General features: G+C 36.8%; 1 protein-coding gene across 5 annotated transcripts in view; it reads right to left on the bottom strand.

Moving 5' to 3' along the window:
- The window catches only part of RSRC1 (arginine and serine rich coiled-coil 1), a 288784-nt gene that overhangs the window by 264737 nt on the left and 1267 nt on the right, over positions 1 to 22780 (bottom strand). The window contains exons 1-3 of one of the 5 annotated variants that reach the window (XM_081139156.1): positions 19910 to 20138; positions 10061 to 10256; positions 9438 to 9563 (exon numbers count right to left, since the gene is read on the bottom strand). In XM_081139156.1, the coding sequence (XP_080995282.1) occupies positions 9438 to 9563; positions 10061 to 10254 (320 nt within the window). In that variant the 5' untranslated portion in view covers positions 10255 to 10256; positions 19910 to 20138. Of the gene's footprint in view, positions 1 to 9437; positions 9564 to 10060; positions 10257 to 17653; positions 17737 to 19909; positions 20139 to 22780 lie in introns of those variants that run through there. The other 4 variants (XM_081139153.1, XM_081139154.1, XM_081139152.1 and 1 more) reach the window with 4 other exon arrangements.

Below are 22780 nucleotides of genomic sequence, written 5' to 3'. Positions count from 1 at the left end.
TCCAGAATAGCCAACACAATATTGAAGAAGAATAAAGTTGGAGGGCTGACATTACTCAATTTCGAGGCCTACTATAAAGCTGCAGTAATCAAAATAGTGTGGTACCAGAAAAAGAACAGACAAATACAACCGCGGAACAGAACAGAAACAGACCCACATAAATACAGACAGCTGTTCTTTGACAAGGGAACAAAAGTAATAAAATGGAACAAAGAGAGTTTTTTAACAAATTTTGCTGGAAAAGCTGGATATCCACATGCAAAAAAAAAAAAAAAATGAACCTAGACATTGACCTTAGACCCTCTACAAAAATTAACTCAAAATAGATTACAGACCTACATGTAAAACACAAAACTATAAAACTTCTATAAGATAACAGGAAAAATCTAGATGACCTTGGATAGGGCAGTTACGTTTTAGATACAACACCCAATTAATAATCCATGAAAGAAATAATAGATAAGCTAGAGTACATTAAAATTTAAAACTTCTTAAAAAGAGGTGAAGGAGGTCAAAAGTACAAACTTCCAGTTATAAAATAAGTTATGGGAATGTAATGTTCAGCATTGTGACTATAGATAATAATATGTATTACGTATTTGAAAGTCGCAAAGAGAGATCTTAACAGACCTAATCACAAGGAAAAAAATTCTTTTAAAGAATAATGAAAATATATTGAATGACATTAAGGATTTTGAAGTTGTTTATAAAATGCAACACACTTTTCCTTTAAAAATATCAGTCTGATACAAAAAAAAACAACAACACAAAAACTTCTACTCTGCAAAAGACACTGTCCACAGAAGACGACTGAGGGAAAACTCTGCAAAAGACACATCTGATAAAGGACCTTATAAAATATACAAAAAACTCCTAAAACTCAACAGTAAGAAAATAAACAGCTCTATTAAAATATGGGCCAAAGACATTAAGAAACAACTCACCAAAGAAGATACATAGATGGCATATAAGCATATGAAAAGATGTTCCACATCATAAGCTGTCGAGGAAATGCAAATTAAAATAATGAGATACCTAAAAACCTATTAAAATTGCCAAAACTGGCAACACCAAATGCTGGTAAGGAACTGTCATTCATTGCTGGGGGGGGGGATGCAAAATGGTATGGCCACTTCAGAAAACAGTCTGGCAGTTTCTCACAAAACTAAACATACTCTTACCATGACCCCAGCAATCACACTCTTTGGTATTTACCCAAAGGAGTGGAAAACTTATGTCTACATAAAAACCTACACACAGATATTTTACAGCAGCTCTATTCATACTTGCCAAAACCTGGAAGCAACCAAGATGTCCTTCAGCAGGTGAATGGATAAATAAGCTGTGGTATATCCAGACAATGAAATATTATACAGGAATCTCCCACTTTCCAAAAGTTTGAGTTACATCACTTTGCTTTTACCAAAGATCTAGATTATTACATAATGACTTTTATCTAAAAATGAAATTTTAGCCCTGGACGGTGTGGCTGAGTTGGTTGGAGTGTTGTCATCCAGTGCACTGAAGAGTTGTGGGTTTGATTCCTGGTCAGGGCACATACCCAGATTGCGGATTCGATCCCTGATTGGGGTGTGTATGGGAGGCAACCAATCGATGTTTCTCTCTCACATCAATGTTTCTTTCTCTCTCCCTCTCCCTTCCTCTCTCTCTAGAATCAATGAAAAAAACCACACATATTCTTGGGTCAGGAATAAAAAAGTGAAATTTTATCAGATTTATTTTGGTTAGCGAAAACAGGACTAATATATGTATCTTCATAAAAGCAAAGTGGCATAACTCAAATTTTCGGAAACCATGGAATGTTCTGCCCTTTGCACCACTGCAAAATACTTCACAGGAATGTTCTACTTTTGGATAGTGAGGAAACCTGTATAGTACTAAAAAGAAATGAGCTACCAAGCCATGAAAAGACACAGAAGAAACCCAACTACATATTACTAAGTAAAAGAAGCCAATCTGAAAAGGCTAAGTACTGTATGATTCCAACTATATGACATTCTGGAAAAGGCAAAACTGGAGACAGTAAAAAGATCAGTGGTTACCACAGGTTAGGGAGATGGGATAAAATAGGCAGAGCACAGAATATTTTTAGGGCACTGAAATTACTTTGTATGAAACTATACTGATGGATACATGTCATTATATATTTGTCTAAACCAGTAATTTTCGACCTTTTTCATCTCATGGCACACATAAACTAATTGCTAAAATTCTGCAGCACACCAAAAAATATATCTTTTGCCAATCTGACAAAAAAAAAAAAAAAAAAAAAGGTGTAATTTTGGTTCATTCACACCCAGACGGCTATTGTTGTATTGACTGTTGTCTTTTTTTTAATTTCACAATCTAAGGGAAATGAGGTCAATGCCCCTGACTAAAAAGACAGGTCTTACATGTTTTAAAAATTCTTGCCGCACACCAGTTGAAAATTGCTGGTTTAAACCCATAGAATATACAGCACCAAGAGTGTTGTAATGCAAACTATAGACTTCGGGTGATTACAGTGTATCAATGTAGATCCATCAATCTGGTGTGGAAGATGTTGATAATGAAGAAAGCTACTCATCTATGAGGGCAGACTATGGCAAATCTCTATACCACCCTGTCAATTTTGCTATGAACCTAAAACTACTCCAAAAAAATAAAGTCTTTAAAAAATAAATAACTATAAAACTAGGTTAATGAATACACAGTATATAAAGATATAATTTGTGACATCAATAACATAAAGTGGGGGTGGGCAGATGTAAAAGTCTAGAGTTCTTGTATATAATGAAAATTAAGTTACTGTCACCTTCAAATAGGTTTTTCTAATCCTAACATGTTTCATATAAGTCCCACAGTGGCCACAAAGAAAATACCTATACAAGATACACAAAAGAAAATAAGCAACAGGCATATAGATCAATGGGACAGAACAGAGACCCCAGAAATATACCCACGCCATTATGGTCAGTTAATATCTGACAAAGGAGGCAAGAGTATTCAATGGAGTAAAGATAGTCTCTTCAATAAGTGGTACTGGGAAAAGTGGACAGATCCATGCAAAAAAATGAAACTAGACCACCAACTTTCACCATACACAAAAATAAACTCAAAATGGATAAAAGACTTAAATGTAAGTCATGAAACCACAAAAATCCTAGAAGAAAACATAGGCAGTAAAGTCACAGACATTCCGCGTAGTGGAATTTTCACTGATACATCTCCTAGGGTAAGAGAAACAAAAGAAAAAATAAATATATGGGACCATATCTAACTAAAAAGCTTTTGCACAGCAAAAGAAAACAGCCTCAAAATACAAAGGAACCCCACGGTCTGGGAAAAAATATTTGCCAAAGATGTATCTGATAAGGGGCTAATTTCCGAAGTGTACAAAGAACTCATACTACTCAGCAAGACGAAGACAAACAACCCAATTAAGAAATGGGCAAAGGACTTAAATAGACACTTCTCCAAAGAGGACATACAGATGGCCAAGAGACACATGAGAGAATGCTCAACGTCCTAATCATCAGAGAGATGAAAATTAAAACCACAATGAGGTATCACTTCATACCTGTAAGAATGGCTCCATCAACAAATCAACAAACAACTCCTGCTGGCAAGGATGTAGAGAAAAGGGAGCCCTGGTACACTGCTGGTGGAAATGCAGACTGGTACAACCACTATGGAAAACAGTATGGAGGTTCCTCAAAAAATTAAAAATGGAACTGCCTTTTGACCCAGTGACCCCATTTCTAGGAATATATCCTAAGAATCCTGAAACACTAATCAGAAAGAACATATGCACCCCTATGTTCATAGCAGTGCAGTTTACAATAGCTAAGATCTGGAAACAGCCCAAGAACCCATCAGTAGATGAGTGGGGGAAAAAGCTGTGGGACATATACACCATGGAATACTACACAGCTGTAAAGAAGAAGGATCTCATACCCTTTGGGACAGTATGGATGGACCTGGAGAAAATTATGCTAAGTGAAATAAGCCAGGCAGAACAAGACAAACATCACATGATCTTGCTTATATGTGGAATCTAAAGAATTTAATAAAATGATGAACAGAATAGGTCCAATGACATGGAAGCATAGATCAGACTGACAAATGTCAGAGGGATGGAGAAAGGCGGGTGGGTGGAGGGGGAGAGAGTAACCAAAGAATTTATATGCATATATGCACAACCCAAGGACACAGACAATGGTGGGGAGAGGGACTGGGGAGGGGGATGGGACAGGGTGGAATGGGTCACTGAGGAGAAAAAGGGACATCTGTAATATTTTAAACAAAAATAAAATTTTAAAAAAAAAGAAAATAAGAAATCAAGGCATATTACAAAAAAATCAACAAAACACAAAAGAAAGCAGCAAGAGAGGAAAAAAGAGACAAAGTAGCTACAAGAGAGACAGACAACAACTAACAAAATAGCAATAGTAAGTTTTCATATCAGTAATTAATTTAAATGGCTTAAACTCTCCAATCAAAAGACATAAACTAGCTGGGGGGAAAATAAGGTGCAATTATATGCTGTCCACAAGAGACTCACCTTAAATGTAAAGATAGAAATTGGCTGAAAGTGAAAGGATGGAAAAAGATATTCCACACAAATGGTAACAAAAACAGTAGGGGTGAACATATTTATGTCAGACAAAATAGAGCTTAAGTCAAAAACACACAAGAGGCAAAGAAGATATTAGGTAATAATAAAAGGGTCATTTCACCAGGAAGATATAACAATTATAAATATATATACACCTAATATCAGAGTACTCAAATATATGAAGCAAACGTTGACAGAACTGAAGGGAGAAATAGAAAGTAATGCCATAATAACAGGAGATTGCAATACTGTATTTTCAATAATGGATAGAACAACCAGATAGATCTATAAGGAAACACAGGACTTTAACAACAACGTAAATCAATGAGACCTAACAGGTGTAACAGACAATTCCACCCAACAGCAGCAGAATACACATTCTTCTCAAGTGCAGGTGGAACATTTTTCAGGACAGATCACATGTTAGGTCACAAAACAAATCTTAACAAATTTAAGAAGATTGAAATCTTACAAACTATCTTTTCTAACCACAATGAAATGAAACTAGAAGTCAATAGCAGCAGAAAAACTAGAAAATCCATAAATATGTGGAAATTAAACAACTTATTGTTGAAAAATCAATGACTCAAAGAAGGAATCACAAGGGAAATTAGAAAATATCTTGAGACAAATGAAAATGAAATCATAATATACCAAAACTTATGGGTTGCAACAAAAGTTTTAGGAGGGTAGTTAACAGCTAGAAATGCCTACATTAAAAAAGATGAGAGATCTCAAACCAATAAACTAGCTTTATATCTCAAGGAACTAGTAAAAGAACAAACTACAGCAGAAGTTAGCAGAAGGAAGAGAGGGATTAATAATTATTAGAGCAGAAATATCAAAATAGAGCATAGGAAAACAATTTTTTTAAACAATCAATGAAACCAATCATTTATTTCTTGAAATGATCAACAAAATTGGTAACTCATTAACTAGATTAAGAAAAAACAAGGAGCCCGGCCGGGCATGGCTCAGCGGTTGAGCATCGACCTAGGATCCAGGCGATTGGGGTTCGATTCCCGGTCAGGGCACATGCCCAGGTTGCGGGCTTGATCAATGACTCTCTCATCATTGATGTTTCTATCTCTGTCTCTCCCTCTCCTTTCCTCTCTCTGAAATCAATAAAGATATATTTAAAAAAAAGAAAAAACAAGGAGACTCAAAAAACTAAAATCAAATATTAAAGAGAAGGCATTAAAATTGATGCCAAAGAAATAAACAGGATTATGAGACTATGAATAATTATATACCATCAAATTGGACAACCTAAATAAATGGATAAGTTCCTAAATATATACAACCTAAATCATGAAGTAACAAAAATATGAACAGAGCTATAACAAATAAGGAGATTGAATCGGTAATCAAAAACCTCCCAACAAATAAAAGCCCACGACCAGATGGCTTTGCTGGAGAATTCTACCAAACATTTAAATAAGAATTAATGCCAATCCCTCTCAAACTCTTCCAAAAAATTGAAGAGGAGGGAGTACATCCAAACTCATTTTATGAGCCAGCATTATTACCCTGATACCAAAGCCAAACAAATATTATAAGAAAACTAAAGACCAATATCCATGATGAATGTTGATGCAAAAAACAAAACAAAATACTAGCAAACTAAATTCAACAGCACATTAAAACAATTATCCACCATAACCAAATTAGATTTATCCCTTGAATCCAAGAATTGTTACATATATTAAAAAAGTAACATAGCACATTAACAGTATAAAGAACAGAAATGACATAATCATCTCAATTGATGTGGAAAAATCACTTGACAAAATTTGACACCTTTACATAATAAAAACACTCAACAAATTAGGAATAGAAGTATTGCAGCACAGGAGGGGTCCAGAGCTAAGATCATACTCAACAGTAAAAAAACAAAAGCTTTTCCTCAGAAATAAGGCAAGTATACTGACACTTGCCACTCAGTCAACACAGAACTGGAATTCCTAGCCAGAACAATTAGGTCAACAAAAAGTAAACAAGTAAAAGGCATCCAAATTGGAAAGGAAGAAGTAACATTATTTCTGTTTATAGATAACATGATCTTACATGTAGAAAACTCTAAGATTACACACACACACACACACACACACACACACACAAACAACTGTTAGAACTTAAAAACAAATTCAACATTACAGATTCAGTACTCAAAAACCAGTTGAGTTTCTATTCACTAACAATGAACGATCCAAAAAGGAAATTAAAAAACAATCCCACTCACAAGAGCATTAAAAGAACAAAATACTTAAGAATATACTTAACCAAGGAGGCAAAAGTCTTGTACACTTTAAACTGCAAAACACTGATGAAAGAAATTAAAGATGATAGAAATAAATGGAAAGACATCCCATATTCATGGCTTAGGAAGACTTAATATTGTTTAAATGTCCATATTACCAAAATTATCTATAGAATCGGTGTAATCTCTATCAAAATCCCAATGGCATTTTTTTTCAGAAATAGAAAATTCTAAAATTTATATGGAACCTAAAAGGACCCTAAATAACCAAAACAATCTTGAGAAAGAAGAAAGCTGGAGGCCTCATACCTACTTCCTGATTTCAAAATATATTGCAAAGCTACAGTAATCAAAACTGTATGATGCTGGAATATAGACAGACACATAGACAAATGGAACAGAATAGAGAGCATGACATAGCTATAAAACTCAGGTTACTAATGCTGGATAGTGTGTTGTTGACTAGACATTACCGTCATTACTTTTAAGTTCTCCCTTGCATTGCGAAGGAAAAGAAATTAACATTTCCATATTTCCTCTGGAGGTAGTTGTAGGTATATAGTTGGGCAGAGAAGCAGCCTCTAGGTGGGTAGTTTCTCGAGAACCACCCATTCTGTTGCTACAAACCTAGAGAATTCTAAGATTTCCAGTGACTTCTGAGAAAACAACCAGCTTCAATGCATCAGGCTAAAATAATCAGTGACAGCTTCCCTAATTCCCTGAGCCCCTCGAAAGGTTGTGTGGGCCTTTAATTCCCTGTGTTACAGTCCTATTGCTTGGAATTCAGTGGCTTGTTTTCCTAATCAAATTCTGACTGACTGATTCAGGGTGTGTGAAAATACTCCATAACCTGAAAAAGACATATAAAAGCATAGATTATTATTTCTATTCCCATATAATGTCTATTCCCATGTGATAGGAAATTTCAACTGACCTTGTTTTCTGGTAATCAGCTCCCTTTTAGACAAATCAATACACGCAAAATAAAGCTTTCCTTCTAAAAATCAATAAACAATAAAACTTTCCCTTACTACAAAAACTAGCTCTCTACCTAACTTCATTTCCCCAATTAATGACCCAGTCCAGGCATGTTTACAAAACAAGGCATTATACTAGGTACCAGGAGATTCCCCATAACAGTTTATAATATATGAATATAACAAAGACATAATATGCATAATATAACTTATATATTAGGAGCCACATGTAATGGTGGGTGAGAGAAAGGATGGATTAAATTTGACTTAGAAGTGAAAAAGTAAAAATCAAAAAAGGACTTATGGAAGGAGAGAATTAAAGGTTACAGGAAACTGAAAGCATGCTCTAAGAAACAAGTTAGCAACTCATGGATATGTATAGAGAACAAAGGCATATAGTACAGAGTGGTTTATTCATGGAGTGTGTACTAAGGAGAGGAGACTGAGTCCAAATATTACAAGGTCAGAAAAGCTAAACATCTGGACTTTATTACCATTATCCAACTTCAGATTCAGAGAGATTTATAATATTTTATGCCAAGATAACAAAATCAGGCTGCTAATATACCCCCACAACTAGACCCTAATAGAAGAACTAAGCAGAGAAAAGAAGCTGATCTTACTAAACTCCTGTGTTTATCCTAACACTCTTCTGCTCAAAAATTTTCAATAACTTCTGAATGCCTACTTTTACCAAGTCCCTCAATACCATGGTCCACATTCTACTGAACTATATTTTCAACCATTGCCCAAAATATACAACTCTTTCCAGATAGGTTATTCTCTGTATTACTGACCCTGAGCACAGCAAGAAAACACAGGTGGAGTGACAACGTGCATAAGTCAATTCAGGTTACTACAATAAAATACCAGATTGAGCAGCTTAAACAACAGAAATTTATTTCTCACAGGGGCTCTAAGTCCAACATCAAGATGTCAGCTGATTTGGTTCACGGTAAGGGCTCTTCCTGGCTTGTAGATAGCTGACTTTTCACTGTGTCCTCACATGGTCTTTTCCTGCGTTCACACTTAAATAGAGAGCAAGAGCTCCCTCTCTCTCTCTTCTTGTAAGACCACCAGGCGGCGTATTAGATTAGGGCCCTATCCTTATGACCTTATTTAACCCTAATTACCTCCATAAAGACCCTATCTCCAAATATGGTTATTTTGGGTATTGGGACTTCAACATACAAATTTTGGGGGAACACAAACATTTACTCCATATCACACTGGGTTATTTCTGAGGCTAGACTCTTGCAGCTTCTGCTCTTAGTCTCTTCCCCCATCATGTGAAAAAGCCCAGCCTATCCTACTGGAGGATGAGAAGCCACAGAACTAAAGCACCATGGACAATACCCAAAAGCCAGCACCAAATGCCTGAGTGAGGCCACACTGGATCATCTAGTTCCAGTCAAGCTATCAGATAACTGCAACCACAGGAGTGACCCAGAAGAGAATAGAAGAACTGCCAGCTGAGCTCAGTCAAAATCGTAAAATCATGAGAAAATAAGAGATTGTTGCTTTAGGTCACTAAATTTGGGGATAGTGTGTTACAAAGCAATAAACATCTGATATGGCATACCTTCTTGCTCTGCTTTTTGACCTAGACCTCTGAACTCTATAGGATTTCCCTCGACCCCTTGAACGACTTCGACTTCGTTTTCTTCTAGAGCCGTAAGAAGAGCTACTGCTTGATCGATGCCTGCGTCTGAAACAAAATATAATTAAGTATCATTGCTATAAAAAAATTTGTATGAGCATTAAGGAGAAATCATCTAGATTCTAAAGAACCGTCTCATTTTTACTGTCTTATACCTTCCTAAAAGCAAAAAGAGATAAAATGTTACTGCTCTTGAACAGTCAGATGACTGATTTCATAATTTAGTGATTTAATCAGCTACAAATTAAAACATTAGGGGTGTTAAGTAGCATGCAATCCTTCCAAATATTATCAGAAAATATAGTATGAGAACTATACTAGTTTATCTACTTGTATACAAAGAATAGACAAAGGAGGAAGGCACTGAACCCATGGGATGGGCCTGGAAAGAAAAAAAAAAACACCTCTGGGTTGGGACTTAACCCTCATATATATATAACTACTAAAAGAAAAATCTTTTACCCGGAAAGATTAAAAGCACGAAAATATAAGAACACTAAAGAATGTAAACTCAATACTATGTAAGTAAAAATTATGAAAATCACCTTCTATCATAAGAATGTGAGCGAGGTTGAAGATCTCTGGACCAAGATCTTGACTTTGACCTTGATTTCCTTCCACCTTTTCTTCGGCTGTATGTTCTACTATCTGAAGAACTACTTGAAGATGACCGTCTACGATGCTTCTTTTTTCTCTTGCTTCTGCTTTCTTCTTCAGTGTCTGATGAACGGCGTCCCATTTCTACAAGTTTAAATTCAAAGAAAATTATTACTAACATATGGCACCATGGATGAAATTTAGTAATTTTTTTTAAAACTTTGCAAAAAATTTTAAAGTAGAATTTTAAATGTACATGACTTGACAAGAATATGAGAAACAGCTCTAATAGTTTTGTTTTTATAACTGAACTGTTTTTAAAATTTATGAACAACTTATATTTGTCCTACATTTGAGGACAAAATCCTGATGACAGCTCATTATAACAATTTTCTTATATTTTAAGTTGCATTTATGATTAATTACATAATATTTGGATTAGGGATCAACTTTCTAATCCTTTATCTTTCACATTCCCTGAAGATAAAGCATATTTTACTATCTTAGAATTACATTTCTCTAACTGAAAATTCTAAATTTTTAAATGGATAAGAACTCATTAGTCATCCACAGAGTACAATGTGAAATAATATACTATCATCATTGTGAAATTTGAGGGAAGAAATGTTAACTTAAGTACCAAAGTTGATGAGGTTACTGTGAAGTCAGTCAACTCTTCACATTGTTATACCTATATGAAGTGCTGGGTATATTCCTTCCAAAAAGCAATTAGCAATTTAAATAAAGTCATAAAAAATGTTGATGCTTTTTTCACAAAGCAATTCTACTTCTAAGAATATATCTGAGAAGTTTTTCTTAAAAAAAAGATATAATCACAAAGATATCCATTAGACCATTATTAAAACTGTATCTACAGAGACTATAATTTTTAAAAATATATACATATAAATAAGAGCAAAAATAAAAATTGATATTTAAGTGATGAAACTGGGCAATATATATTTTTTAAACTATTTTCTTCTATATGGCTATGGTAATGTTTGTACATTTAGTATACAAAAGGAAAAAATGTACAGAAATAGAACTTAAAGGGGTTTGTGTGTGTGTGTGTTTTTAATGTCTTTATTGATTTCAGAGAGAGGGAGGGAGAGGGAAAGATAGAAACACCAATGATGAGAGTCACTGATCGGCTGCCTCCTGCACACCCCCGACCAGGGATCAAGCCCACAACCTGGGCATATGCCCTGACCAGGAATTGAACCGAGATATCCTGGATCCTAGGTCGATGCTCAACTGCTGAGCTATGCCCAGCCAGGCTGTGTTTTTAAATTATATTTTATTTTTATTGTTGATATTATTACAGATGTTCCTCATTTCCCTCCCGCTTTGCCCCTCTCCACCCAGACCCACCCCTCCCCTCCCTCTGGCTCTCACCACATTGTTGCCTGTGTCCATGGGCTATGCATATGTTATTTGGCTATTCTCTTCACCTTCTTTCATACCATCCACCCCACCCACCTCCCCTCTGATGTCTGTCAGTCTGTACCAGGTATCCATGTCTCTGGTTCTATTTTGTTCATTAGTTTATTCTGTGCATTAGAGTCCACATATCAGTAAGATCATACGGTATTTGTCTTTCTCTGACTGGCTTCCTTCATTTAGCATAATACTCTCCAAGTCCATCTATGTTGTCATAAAAAGTAAGAGATCCTTTCTTTTTACAGCCTCGTAGTATTCCATGGTATATATGTCCCACAGTTTTTTTATCCACTCATCTACTGATGGACACTTGGGCTGTTTCCAGATTTTTGCTGTTGTAAACAATACTGCTATTAACACAGTGGTGTATATATTCTTTCTGATTGGTATTTTGGGATTCTTAGGATATATTCCCAGAAGTGGGGTCACTGGGTCAAAATGCAGTTCCATTTTTTAATTTTTTGAGGAAACTCCATACTGCTTTCTACAGTGGCTGCAGCAGTCTGCATCCCCACCAACAGTGCACTAGGGTTTCCTTTTCTCCACATCCTTGCCAGCATTTGTTGGTTGATTTACTGATGGTAGTCATTCTGACAGGTGTGAGGTGATATTTCATTGTGCTTTTCATTTGCATATCTCTGATGGTAAGTGACATTGAGCGTTTCTTCATATGTTTCTTGGCCATCTGTATGTCCTCTTTGGAGAAGTGTCCATTCAGGTCCTTTGCCCATCTTTAATTGGACTGTCTTCCTGGTGTTGAGTTGTATGAGTTTTATACATATTTTGGAAATTAGCCCCTTATCAGATGTATCATTGTGGAATATGTTCTCCCAAAGAGTGGGTTCCTTTTTCATTTTGTTGACAGTTTCTTTTGCTGTGCAGAAGTTTTTTAGTTTGATCCCATTTGTTTATTTTTTCCTTTGTTTCCCTTGCCCTAGGAGACATATGGGCAAAAATATTGCTACGTGAGGTGTCTGAGATTTTACTGCCTATGTCTTCTAGGATTTTTAGGATTTCGCAACTAAAATTAAGGAATTATCTTAGCTAATAAGAAACTTACTCAACTTACTTCAAAGTTAGCCTTTAGATTCTGACATGCAATCTTTTTTTTTTTTTACTGACATAGTTATTAGATATCTTTCAATGTCACATAAAAGCAAGATCCATCCTATGTAATGGTTAAGATAAGTAGTTAATGGATCAGATAAATAAAAATCTCACTTTCCTTTAATATTTATTCAAAATAAGTTATATATCATTACTATAAACAAAGCACTATGTTAAATTACAGCTGTGTTTTCAGAACTGTCAGGTGACTCCCTGACTCCAATTGGAAACTGCTGTTAGGATTCAAAACTTTATGCCATTTACCTAGAGCCAGAATTAGGCTTAAATATAGTTCTGAACCTCCACGATGGTCACATTTCTAACATTTCATTGTTCAACAAAACATTGGGAAGAGTTGATTTTAAAACTTTCAGCAAATCATTAGCATATCTAAGCCAGTTTTCTCATTGAAGAATGAAACTGCTCTGGATAAAAAGGCACCATGATCCTTTCCAGTTTCAAAATACTATGATATGAAATTATACACATACACAGTATATATGTACATATATACATATATTTAAATGTATGTGTATATAATATTCACATGTATATTCATATATCCATTATATATAAGCACGTGTGTGTCTGTGGTTGTATGTGTGTGTATGCATGTATTTCCATTAAGAAATTTGTACATAATTGTGATAATGATCATCTAAGTTTTCTTATTTCCTGGCTTTTCCTCCCATTCTTGTTTTCACTTTCAAGCAGTTAAAATTTTTCTTTACCCACAAATAATCATTTAACATGAGCTTTTATGTTCTCATTATCTTGTTTAAAAAAAAACACACAAAAAAACACCTAAAGTGAGAATAAAAGAACAGAAAAGTATAAATTCACAAGGATACACAGACTAGAAGAGAAGACAGCAGGAACAGTAGACAAGATACATCAACAAATTTTTAGCAAATGAAAAACAGATGGAAGACTTAGAACTACAAGAGCTGAATACCAAGCAACTACAGAAAATTCCAACATGAGAAAAGCGAATTTACATAGCAAAAATCAGAAAGGATCAGGAAATTAAGATATCAGTTACCACAGTGGGGACAACGATGCATGGAACTAAAAAACAAGGAAACTAGTTGAAAAGTCTATAAAAGTAATAATCTCCTGGGTCCTCTTCCCCATCCAACCCAAACAGATGACTACTCTTCCCAAATCCCAGGAGAGATTATTTATTTTGGAAAAATGATGAAACAATAAAACACCAGGTCCAGGGGCACAGTAAATGAGGGCAGAGAGATGCTAAACTAAAAGTTAAAAGAATTACATGGAAGGCTACAACTAGTGATAAATACTGCAGCCCTCTGTGTGCTTGGATCCAAGATTTCTGGCCGAGGATTCACCTATGCAAAAACTGAACAGTAGCTGAAAAACATATACTGTAAGTATTTGAAGGTACTTGCCCCCCCCCCAAAAAACGGCCAGCCCCTCACCCAATCACCCTATAACCAAGCCCTCCAGTTAATAAGCCCAAACCTTAAACATTTTTCTGTAAACTATTTTTCTGTTAACTTTTTAGAGATATATACCAAAAAAAAACAACAAAAAAAAGGATAACCAATCACATGATGAGATCCTTCATCAAAAGAGACAGAAACAAAAAAAGCAACTCGTAAACCAGGAACATGCAGAAGAAATTTCAAGGAAAATATCACAGTTATTTCCTCAGAAACATATGAGAAGAGGATCCAACAAGCAAAAATAGGAGGAACATCCATAAAATAGGAGCAAAAGCTTGAAATTTAAACAAATGACAATTTGTAAACATACACACACACACACACACACACACACACACACACACACACACTAGGATTAGACGGTAGGTTCAGATGACTCACAGAAAGTAGTAAGAAAGATATTAAAAATGGGAGGTAAAAAGTCCCCGGAACAATGAATTTAAAAAAGACATACACCAGACATATCTCATAAAAATTCAGACACCAGAAAGATATAGAAAACCCCAGAAACTTCTAAAGAGGAAAAAAAATGGGGGAATCGTAAGAAAAGCATAAGACTTCTAAACAGCAATATCAAAAACAATGGAGACTTGCCTTCAAAATTCTAAGTAAAAATGCTTTTCAACCTAGAATCTATATCCAGCCCAATTACTGATCTAATATGAGATCAGAATAAAGACATTTTCAGATACGCAAAGTCCCAAAATTATACCTCACACTGCACCAAAAGCAGACAGTAAACCAACAAAGACAAGCCAGATTCAGAAAATAAGTTATCTAGCCCACTCGGCATGGCTCAGTGGTTGAGCACTGACCTAGGATCCAGGAGATCAAGGTTCGAGTCCTGGTCAGGGCACATCCCGGGTTGTGGGCTCGATCCCCAGTCGGGGGCATGCAGGAGGCAGCTGATCAATGACAACTTTCTCATCATTGATGTTTCAACTCTCTCTCTTCCTTTCCCTTCCTCTCTCTGAAATCAATAAAGATATATTTAAAAAAAAAAAAGTTATCTAACACTAGAGATAGGCAAAACATCCCAAGATGATAGCAAGCCTAGTTATAAGGAAAGTTATCAGTGAACAAGAGACAAAAATCCTTGCCCTCAAGGAGCTTAATACAACAGCAGTTCTGAAAATGGGATCTGTAGGACCCGTAAGGACCCCTGAGACCCTTTCAGGGGATCCAAGAGGTCAAAACTATTCTCATTATAATACTAAAACATGACTTACTTTTTTCAGTGTTGACTTTTACACTGATGATGTAAAAATAACAGTAGGCAAAACTGCTAGTGGAACCAAGACAATGGCACCAAACTATACTAGCAGTCATTGCATTCTTCATAGCAATAGTTAAAAAAAAAAGGGCACTTCACTTGTTCACTTAAGAATGTCCTTGCCCTGCCAGGCATGGCTCAGCGGTTGAGTGTCGACCTAGGATCCAGGTGATTGGGGTTCAATTCCCAGTCAGGGTACATGCCTGGGTTGTGGGCTCGATCCCCAGTTGGGGGCGTGCAGGAAGCAGCTGATCAGTGAATGACTCTCTCATCATTGATGTTTCTATCTCTCTGCCTCCACTTTCCTCTCTCTGAAATCAATAAAAGATATATTAAAAAAAAAAAAAAAAATGTCCTTGAGCCCTAGCCAGTTTGCTCAGTGGTTAGAACTTCCGCCCAAGGACTGAAGTGTCTTGGGTTCAATTCTGCTCAAGGACACGTACCTCAGCTGCAGGCTCTATCTGGCATTGATGTCCCTCCCCCCCCTTCTACTCGCTCTAAAAAGCAATGGAAAAAATATCCTCTGGTGAGGATTTTAAAAAAAAGAAGATCCTTGATAAAGCAGTAAAAATCATTAATTTTATTAAATTTCAACCCTTGAGCACAGATCTTTTAATATTCTGTGTGATAAAATGGGAAATACACATAACTGCTGCTGCACACTGAACAATGAAGGTTATCTTGAGAAAAGGCATTGGTGGAACTGAATTGCAAGTTGAACTAGCTGCTCTTATCATGAAACACAATTTTTATTTTAAAGAACTATGATTGTTCAGACTTGCATATTTGGGAGACATTTTCTCAAAGTGAATAGAGTCTTTTGCTTCAAGGAAAACTAACAATATTTATTGCCAATGATAAAATTTGAGCTCTCAAGCCAAAATCTGAATTTTGGATAACTTGTATCTGCTACCATGAGACTGATAGCTTCCCAGGACCTAAAGATTTCTGTGATGAGATCAGGAGTAATATTAACAAATGTGATTTTTAAAAAATATATTACATAACAAAGGGTATCAATATTGGGAAGATATACGTAACTCAAAGAACCAGTATTTTCCAGCAGGTCAATTCATGATGTCACAGAATCATGCATGGGTAAAAAATCCATTCACAGTGCAAGACAAACTAATAGCTTTTAATGTGATAAAGTATGAAAAGATCACTGATACAGTTTCAAATACCACATTACAACCAACCTTTAAGAAACGACAACTTGTCAAGTTTTGGTGTAATATCAAAGAATTATCTGAAAAGGGTAATAAAATACTACTTTTTCCTGAAACTAATATAATATTATGTATTAACTATACCTTAATTTAAAAAATAGTTCTTCCAATACCATATCTGTGTAAATACAAATTTTCTTCATATACTCAATCAAAACAACTCATCACAATAGACTGAATACAGAAGCAGATAATAAGAATCCAATTGTTTTCTATTAAGCCAGACATTAGAGATTTGCAAAAGTGAAAAATAATGCCATTTTTCTCACTAAGAATATTGTTTTGAAAATTATTTGTCATATCAAATTTGTTATCTGTGTTACCATATAATGGGTTTATTATTATTTTTAAGTGGAATAATAAATATTACAAAATTTTCTGTTTTGATTACTAGTAAAGCAATATTTACAGATACAGCCCACATAGATTAAAGTTCTTGGGGTCCTCAATAATTTGTAACAGTGTAAAGGGATCCTAAAACTAAAAAGTTTGAGAACCATTGCTCTAAGGTAGCTATAGTTGTTTCCATTCTCCATTCTTGTCCAGCTCATTAAGTCCCTATGTGAGGCATAAAGAAGAAGTAGGGGGGAAAAGGACATACATCTAATTACGTAGCTTGTTGGTGACCAAGAGGAGAGGGGGAATTTAAATTTTTCTTTGTTTTAATTTCAAACAACATAATGCATCCATAATAGAATGATTACATTTAACCTAGAAAAGTTAGTGGGAGGTACAAATTCCTTTCTTCTAGGAGCCAAATAAAAAAGGTTTAAAAACCACTGTCCCAAAACTATAAATTTTTCAAGAAATACATTTACATTTCAGAAAATTTACACTGAAGTACTAATTAATCTCAGTAAGAGAAAGCAAAAAGCCACCATATTTCTTTATTACAGTTAATTTCAAATATTTATTTAGAAAAGGAAGTGAACACTAAGAGCAAATCAGAGGTAGATCCAAATTTGTCTTCTCTATCAATGACAGGTATTGAACTCTTATTCATCACCCTAGACATATACTCACCTCTGAATTTCCACAATGTCCCTAGCATATAGTTGAATATACTTGCTCATTGAAGTCATGGTGGTCAATTATATTCCACATTCCTAGTAAGAAAGAACTCTTTATATTTAAGTCCCTTGGTAAGGTACAGTGCATGAAAAGACACATTAATAGCTTTTTCTGGTAAGGGCAATGATGACTGAGTACAGATTTTTAGGAATCCCACAAGCTAACAATTTTTCAATCTATCTGTAAACAGAAAAAGCATAGGGACAGAACTACAGCTCTTGGTTTTCTGTTCTCACTCTAGTCTCTAGTATGTCCTGGTTGAGTCTCATGGTTGCAAACCTTACCCAACTACTTCTACTACAGAACTGAAGCCAAGACAGGTAATGACTACAATAGGGCATCAATTTACAAAAAGATCTTATTGCAAACTTTAGGTGACTGATGGAAGATGTGGAGCCAAGAAGTGGTCATTCAAAAGAGAGCTCAAAGGCACACACAAGGAATTCCTTTGTCTGGTTATTAATAAAGGTACAAGAAACAGTTATCTTTTTCAAAAAACAGGCAGTTAGAGAGGACAAAGATTCCTAGAGGACATGACAGTTTATAATTATTTCTCTACTACTCATTCATTAGTATATCAAACTACAATTTTTTTGTAGTTTGATATACTAATTGCGAAAAAAAAGAAAAAAGAGCAGTCATTTCAATGGAAAATCCACCTCAAAGAGATAGAGAAAAGCAAAAATGGGGTTAATACCATTTAGCATAAGAAGACCATAAATAAGTATAGAATCATGCAAAGGCAGTAAGAACTGAAGTAAAATTCTAGTTTAACAAGCCTAACAAAGCAAAACTCCAAAGAGATAGAGAACTGTAAAAACGCTCATCCCACAACTAAAAATTTACAGACTAGCATATCTTTTTTTTTTTCAAGCATTATTGGTCATGGGACTTTCCCCCAATGGTTTGAATATGAAAGCAGAAAATATATTTATACATCTACTATAACAATCTACTATAACTACAGAAGGTTTCCAACTCATAACACAACTCTTTCCTGAGACTGGTCAAGTTGGTAAGGTGCCAGCTGCCTTTATGTTTTTCAGTTTCAAACATTTTTAGCTCTCTTACTGAAGAATGTACAGTAATAAAAGTGGTACCACTTAGCAGGAAATCTCCTTTGCCTGCAAACAAAGTGAATATTTACATACTCTAAGACTAGAGGGGCTCTCAAAGGATACCCAGTTTCCCCACAAGGTTGCACCTGTATCACCTGCTCCAATCCTTAAACCTGGGAACTCTACATATGTCCTTCACTTAGTTCAAAGATGACAACTTGAATACTTTTTTGTGACAAGACACTTGAATTAACTTAACTACCTAGGACGTGTTTAGTTGATTCACAAATAGGTCACTCATTCTGAAGATGCAAAAAAAAAAAACCCACAAAAAAACACAAAAAACTATTAGGCTTCCAGTGTACATTTAAAGATATATAACCTCTGAGAGAGAAATTATCTTAAACTGACCTAAAATCAAGAGCAGCCAACATGTGTACCAGTGCATTATGACCTCTCACCAAAGTAAGCCGTTTAAAGTGACATGTGCTCTTGGTCGAGGAGCACAAGGCCACAAGTCCTGAGGTCAGGGAAGGGTGCGCGGGGAAGCCTTTCACCCGCCCCGCCCCCCTCGGCCCGCAGCCGCGACCCGGGAACGACGGGGGCGCGGCGGGGAGGCCGGCTGGAGGCAAGGAGGTATCTGAAGTGGACACAGTGCAGTGGGTGGGGCAGGGTGCGCCAGGCTGCGGTCTCCCGCCCAGCACCTTACCTAGACCTAGTGACAAAGCACCCAGCCCTTACTGCCAAAACCGGCCCATAAACCCCAAAGCAGCGATCAACGGGGCGACGGGGGGGGGGGGGGGGGGGGGCGGTGGTTGGGGATGAGCGAGGAAGGGGAGGAAAAGTGGCCTAATTCTCTCTCACCACCTCCAGACTGAGGGCCTAGCGAGAGGCCTGCGACCTCGCGCCACCCCATAGCGGACAAGCACCTACGGCCCCCACTCCGACCAGCGGGGTCGGAAACCGCCAGGTGCGAGACGCATGCGCACTGCGCCGCTCGGCGCGCCTCCGGACAGTCGCCCACACCCCGCAGCCTCCCGGACAGACTGCGGCAGGCCCCGCGCCGCCTCACGCGGCCTCACGCCGGAGCAGGGCCTCGGAACCCCGCAGGCGTGGGAGCCTCCTCCCGGGCCCGGGAAGAGGGCATCACCTGGCTCCCAGCCTTCGGGATCACGCCTCCCGTGGACCTGCAAGCGCCGCAAACCTGGGAACGTCTCTTCAGACCGGGGCGCCGCCGGCGTCCTCCGCACTTGCCTCAGTTTAAGCTCACCGCCTTCCTGGTTCCAGCGCCAGGCAGCGCCAGCCGAGCTTTCGAGCGCATCGATGGGGCTACCAGGCGATAGGAGTGCCGAGGGAATCGATCGTCACGCCGCCAATGTTTTGTTTGGTGTTGGTTCTGCTTGTTTGATTATTTGATTTCCTTGTAACCAAAAGGCAATAAAGGTGGGGACTGAAGAGTGTTATTGCCTTAGTAATCGTCGTTATCGTCACAGATAATCAGTAAACAGATCTGCATCGGGGGAAGTTATGCTGAAGACACCCACAGGAGGCAAAATTGGTTATCTCGAGCCGGGGGAGGAGGAAACTTGCCCAACAATAATAAATCACGGGAGTGTGTCCGTATAGAGTCGTGTGTGATTAAAATGTAATGATTTATTTGCAAAAAATGCATTAAAAGTCGGTGTTTCTTCTACCCTGAAGGTGAAGGCGCTCACAGGTTGGGTGCAAATTAGTTTCTCACTTTAAAGTAACCGGTTGGTAGGGAATTGGGAGAAGGCTGCCCGAGGCAGGGAAAGGCGGTTTCTTCTGAAAGAGAAATCGCTTAGGTGTTTGTTGTTATGTACACCGATAGAAATTAAAGCGATTCAGCATTTTCTGTTACTCACACGACAGTATTTATCTGTCCTTGCATAAACATCATTTTTCCTTGTTTACTTAAGTACGCGAAGATACGGAGGTAAACTGTTGGCCTTGGTTTGGGTCGATTGTGAGAACCAACTCTTTCAGAACCGCTAGGCACCCACAGCTACAGTTTTCTGCAGGTATTTGAGATGGTGAAAATCAGCTCTAGAAATATATTTGTCATAAATGACTGTATCTTAAATAACCAGTTTTGAGGGACCGTTTTAAAACTTAACTACAACACTACATGTTTATTTTAAATAATTCAAGAGCTGGGGGTACCCTTGGGGTCCTGAATTTTACTGGAACTTGTATATCTGTCTTCAGGCTGTCAACTGAACTTTACTATCAATTTTTTTTTTTTTTTTTTTTTTACCAAAACTGTATTTTGAAATATCCTGTTTCCGGAAAACATTTACTATTTAATACAACATCATTAGAACTTCATGGGCATTTATTAGCATATGATTTCAAAACTTTAGTGTGTTGGGTTTTTTTAATTTTCCTTATGCCAGTGGAATCCGTGGTCAGACACTGCAGATCTCTCATAACCCCATCTGATATCAACACCACTATTCCTAACTATACAAAGAGCCAATATGCCAGGAAAATCTATTTGGTGAGAATCGCAATGATTGTCTGAGCCTTCCCTGATTACCTTTAAAGTGGTCATCTTTCCCTCAAGCTCAGTGGATGGAATTTAAGATCACACTTAGAAGTCATGGTAAAAAAAGTAGTTAGTGAGTCTCTTGATTCCTGACCAGACTTCTAAAATGGTTATTTTGGAGCTGCTTGTGTATAGTATTGAACACCTCAGTTTGAGAGCTCTTTCTGGTCATTCTACTAAATAACCTTAAAAACAGATTTTCATAAAGGATTAAAATTTTATGGTTATTCCCCTCTGATAATATCAGAATTAAAGTGGTTACAAATAGTAACTCGAGAATAAATGTAAAACCATGTTCCTAAATTTATATAACTTTGTAAAGTGTGAATATTTGAATCTCTTTTGCAGTGTAACAAAAAAAAAAAAAAAAAAGCAAGCAGTAGTATAATTCATTAATACCTAAAAGCTATTGCACTGGAAACATAAAGATCTTAATTATTTCTCCTAAAAGTAGTAATAAATGAAATATTTTCAGAACAAAAGATAGCTTCAGCAGATAACTTCAAGAGAAAAAAAGGAAAAGTAATATTTCTTAAAAGTATGATTTCCATCTTAAGTTTGCAGAGTGTGAACATTTTATTCTAAAGAGTGGTGTAGTTATGTATAGCCCCTATTTACATGTATCCTAGAAACACTAATACATTAAGTTTTAATTGTGTTCTCTTTTACCAGTGCTTCAGTTACTTTGGTGGAACTTCCCAAATTATGTTAACTTTGTGCTGCTGCCTTACAAATGGGTAGAAGATACACATATTAAAGTTTTGTAATTGCTTTTATTTCTACTAAGAGTATTAGATTAAGAAAATGAACAGGTGTACCTTCAACATCAGAAAGCTTGTATTAACATTTATTAACATTCACTTGAAGAGGTATATTTGTTTACACGCTCAAATAATACAACTTTCCGCATGTAAATATTTTTATGTTAGATACATTTGTGGTCACACTTCTCACAGCAAGCTTTGTCCTACACAATACGTATGACTCAGGAATATAGACATTCCTTCCACATAACTGTTTCGGTTAAAATTGTCCCGGGAGAGAGCGAGAGACCTTTCTCCCGGCGAGCATCTCCTTTTGAATGAATGGTCCACAATAAATAAGATAAAGAGGGGCACAAACTTAACGTTGATTTTTTTTTTTCAAACTCAAAGAAGGATAATCGCTTGCTTTTCAAAATCAAGAAATCAACTAGAACGTTTATTAGGATGCTAAAGAAGAGCTCCTGCGGTCCTTTTTGGGAGGGGTCCGGATGTAGGGAGTTAGTTACGAGGGAGGTGGGGTGAGGGTCCTGAAACCTCAAAGAGAGAACGAAGTCTAACTGTCCTGGATCAGGCGCTAAGGAAACACTTGAAAATGGAATCTGTCGGGAAACAGCTGCTTGGAGCGGGGTTGTCCGTAGCGGAGCAGGCTTGGGCTCCGGGACGCAAGTCGTGGGGTGATTCACGAATT

This window comes from Miniopterus schreibersii (genome assembly GCF_964146895.1).
Source record: "Miniopterus schreibersii genome assembly, chromosome: 5".
NCBI classification, from domain to species: Eukaryota; Metazoa; Chordata; class Mammalia; order Chiroptera; family Miniopteridae; genus Miniopterus; species Miniopterus schreibersii.
The sequence above is the reverse complement of the archived record's forward strand: the minus strand, read 5'-3'. Positions and strand labels throughout refer to the sequence as shown.